Here is a 3,418-nt window from a genome sequence, read left to right on the forward strand (position 1 = left end):
TGACCAAGATATTGCCAAATGAGAAGCTACAAGTATGTTGCAAGGTAGCAGGCATGGCGGTGCCCCCCTCATGATTCGGAGGGGGGAGATTTGTTGGGATATCCTCCTCATGTGGGCTGTGAGGAGATGACCATTTGAGGCCTTTTAGACAGCCCAAAGAGGTGCAGAAGCCCACTACCCATTAGGGTTATGACCTAGGGTCATTTTGGACTTTGCACATGAGAGGATGGGGATCCTTTACCCTCCATCCAGCAGCCACCATCAAGTGTGACGAAAATCAGTTCATCCTCCAAGAGAGAAGAAGAGAGAAAACCAAGAGAGCAAGGGAAGAAAAAGAGGATTGAAGGAAGAAGAAAAGGGAGCTCCTCCCCAAGGTTGTGATGGTCCAGATCCACTACCTTGTCTCCTTCAAGCTCCGGTTTCACCATCTTTGGTGAGATTGTTCCAATCCCTAGTTTTTGAGCCCCAAATCTTATTGTGTTCATACAAGATTCAGAAATCTTGATGTACGAGATATTCTAGTGCTGTCTAGAGAAGAGCTTGTTGTATCCCACATTTAATAATAGTGGAAGAGGATTTGGGTGGCTTCGGCCCGTGGTTTTTCCCCTCAAGTTGAGGGGGTTTTCACGTAAAAATCTGGTGTCTCTTTGTTAATGATTGCTACTGTCCAGAAAACTTACTCCAACCACAAGATACTAGGCTGGGGAGTATTGATTAAACTGTATTGATTAACCACTGCTGACTTCATTGAATATATTTACGGAAATTAACGTCTCTACAGCTGGCCGGCCCTTCAAATAAAGAAAATCTTCCCAGCCTAACTAAATCGTAAAACAAACTCAACAAGATGAATACCCACAAAGAATTCAGTTCCCTAGCTAGCAACAGCTAGCGGAATGAACATTGCTCCTCCGATCAAATCATAACTGGTACAAATTTTCAATTTGGCACCGCATCCTCCTCTCTCCAGAGAGAAAACTCAGTACTGGTAGTCATCTTTGTAATAATGCCGGGGAACCATCCAGTCATAAACATAGTCATACTCGAAGCCTTGTTGAACAAAGAGGTCTTTGAACAACTTCCTGAGGTATGCATAGTCGGGCTCGTCCTCGAACCCCAGCGAGCGGCAGTAGATGAGGTAGGACGCGAACTCGGCTGGATGTCCGCGGCAGAGCTCCTCGGGTGAGGTAGCCATCTTCATGTCCTTGATCATGTCGTGCGTCTCCCTGTGGTTCCTGGCGTCCGCGTCCTGCCATGGGAGGCTGAGGATAGATATAGCAACAACAACATGTGTTAAGAGTGTGGGTTACACTACGGGAAGAGGGAATGGTAGAGATTGAGTGCAGGAGGTTAGGTTGGAGAGGACCGACCTTCCTCTGAGGAAGTAGAGCAGCATGTAGCCGATGGATTCTAGGTCATCCCTCCGGCTTTGCTCTGCGGGGAATTGTTAGGTGGGTGTCAGATTTTTGGTACGAAACCGAAGGTGCGAGAAGTTCCAAGGGGAAACAACTTTGGATGGCTTTAATTTGGCAAGGAGCTCTTGCAGAATATATAGGGCGAAAGTTCATATTCATGTGTAGAATGAGATAAACCCTTACCGATTCCGAGATGGTTGTTTATGCTCGCGTATCTCGGCGTTCCTTGCAGGCCCATCATGTTCTCCCTGCATTTGGTTAAATAGGGAAAACATGTAATATATACAAGTCTTTGTTCCATACTATTGTCTTGTGGGTAATTGAGAACACATTATTGTTCATTACTATGAAATCAATGTTAAAAAATGGCATGTTTACCTGTATGGGATATGCTGCTTGCCGTGCTTGGACGTCTCCATGTACTTCCTCGCGATTCCGAAATCTATAAGATGAACCTGCACGCAGAGAGATGTTCAAAAAACTTAGTAGAAAACAAGGAAACATATATACCTCTGCATGCAATGCAATGATCCATGCATGAAAATACAAATAGAACAATGGAATAATATGCAATGATCCATGAACTGCAAGCTAATTGAGTACTGATCTATGAGTACCAGGTTGGCGCTCTTGCCGCGGCCCATGAGGAAGTTCTGCGGCTTGATGTCCTTGTGCACGAAAGAGTTGGTGTGGAGGCACTCGACCCGGTCAATCTACCCAAACAAAAACAGAAGACGCGCGTTAACTAAGTAAATCACCACATGCATGATGCGGAGACATGAACGATGGAATTTGAAAGCTTAATTGCATTGCAGAGCAAATGTATGTATGTACCATTTGGTCGGCGAGCATGAGGACGGTCTTGAGGGAGAGCTTGGCGTCGCAGGACTCGAAGAGATCCTGGAGGTTGGGCCCCAGCAGGTCCATCACCAGGGCGCTGTAGTCGCCCTCGACGCCGAACCACCTCACATTTGGAATCCCGGCTGCGAATGCACAAGCACAAAAAGAATCATACTAATGTTGGCTATATGTATGCAATTGCACACAAAATTAAGCAAACACAATTGCATCATGGGTGAAGAATTACCTTGTTCTTGGAGTTTCCTGTAGACCTTGGCCTCGTAGATCAGCTGTGGGAACCTCGCCCTGAGAGACTCCTGGGACGTACAGATCAATGCATGCAGTGTGGCAAATTAAGCGAGCAGTTGTAATCAAGAAAATTGAACAACGAGTGCATCGAGGGAGGCGTGGCAAATTAATGAACAACACAAGGAAGAGGATGAAGGGGAGGGTAGGGACTCACGAGCTTGATGGCGACCTCCTCCTTGGTCTCGGCGTCCGTGCCGTGGTAGATCTCCCCGAAGGAGCCGGTGCCGATGATGGGGCCGACGCGGAAGACGGTGCCGCCGTCACCGTCACCGTGCCCGTCCCCGGTGGAGATGGCCTCCGGGACCGACTTGAACTTGCGGGGCGGCGGCCTGCTGCGGCCGTGGCGCGGTCCCGGCGGCGTTGCTGCGTTGCCGCGTCCTATCATGGCGGCGGCGGCGCGATCGATCCGTGCGCGCGGGTCTACTCTACACAACTCTCCTTAACCGCGTAGGACCGACGTAGGTGCTACGTGCAACGAGGGCTGGGGAGGGACTACGTACAAGTAGTAGTTCGCACAAGACAAGGGCGTCTCCGGGTCGGACCCCAATTGCTATATTGCTCGGGTTATCTCTTGCAGTCTTGTTGTTAATTAACTCTAATAATACGGAAGTGCTCTATACAATGAGGAATGGAGGACGGTCTGCGGGAGCGGCGACGCCAGTGTTTGAAGATGGCTATTGTTTGGCTTGTGACTTTCCTCACTAGTTTTGAACATTGTAATAGGGAAACGAACATGGTTGCTCATGAAACCGCAACAAATTCTTGGTTTGAGGAGCCGATGGACGAAATTATAACACTTTTAATAGACGATGCAACTGTTATTTTCAATCAATAAAGTCGTTTCTTTTTGTCAA

The 3,418-nt window shown here is 48.0% G+C and overlaps 1 protein-coding gene across 1 annotated transcript; it reads right to left on the reverse strand.

The window, feature by feature from the left end:
• Window positions 1-724: 724 nt before the first annotated feature.
• Window positions 725-3,093, reverse strand: LOC123101927 (casein kinase I-like). The gene is made up of 8 exons (XM_044523174.1): window positions 2,719-3,093; window positions 2,503-2,572; window positions 2,250-2,398; window positions 2,033-2,128; window positions 1,794-1,870; window positions 1,599-1,663; window positions 1,371-1,434; window positions 725-1,262 (listed from the first exon to the last, which is right to left on the reverse strand). Exons 1-8 carry the CDS (start codon window positions 2,947-2,949, stop codon window positions 980-982), a joined length of 1,035 nt encoding a protein of 344 aa, XP_044379109.1. The 5' UTR covers window positions 2,950-3,093; the 3' UTR covers window positions 725-979.
• Between the last annotated feature and the right edge of the window lie 325 nt (window positions 3,094-3,418).

Source organism: Triticum aestivum, chromosome 1B (genome assembly GCF_018294505.1).
Source record: "Triticum aestivum cultivar Chinese Spring chromosome 1B, IWGSC CS RefSeq v2.1, whole genome shotgun sequence".
In the NCBI taxonomy this organism is placed as follows: domain Eukaryota; kingdom Viridiplantae; phylum Streptophyta; class Magnoliopsida; order Poales; family Poaceae; genus Triticum; species Triticum aestivum.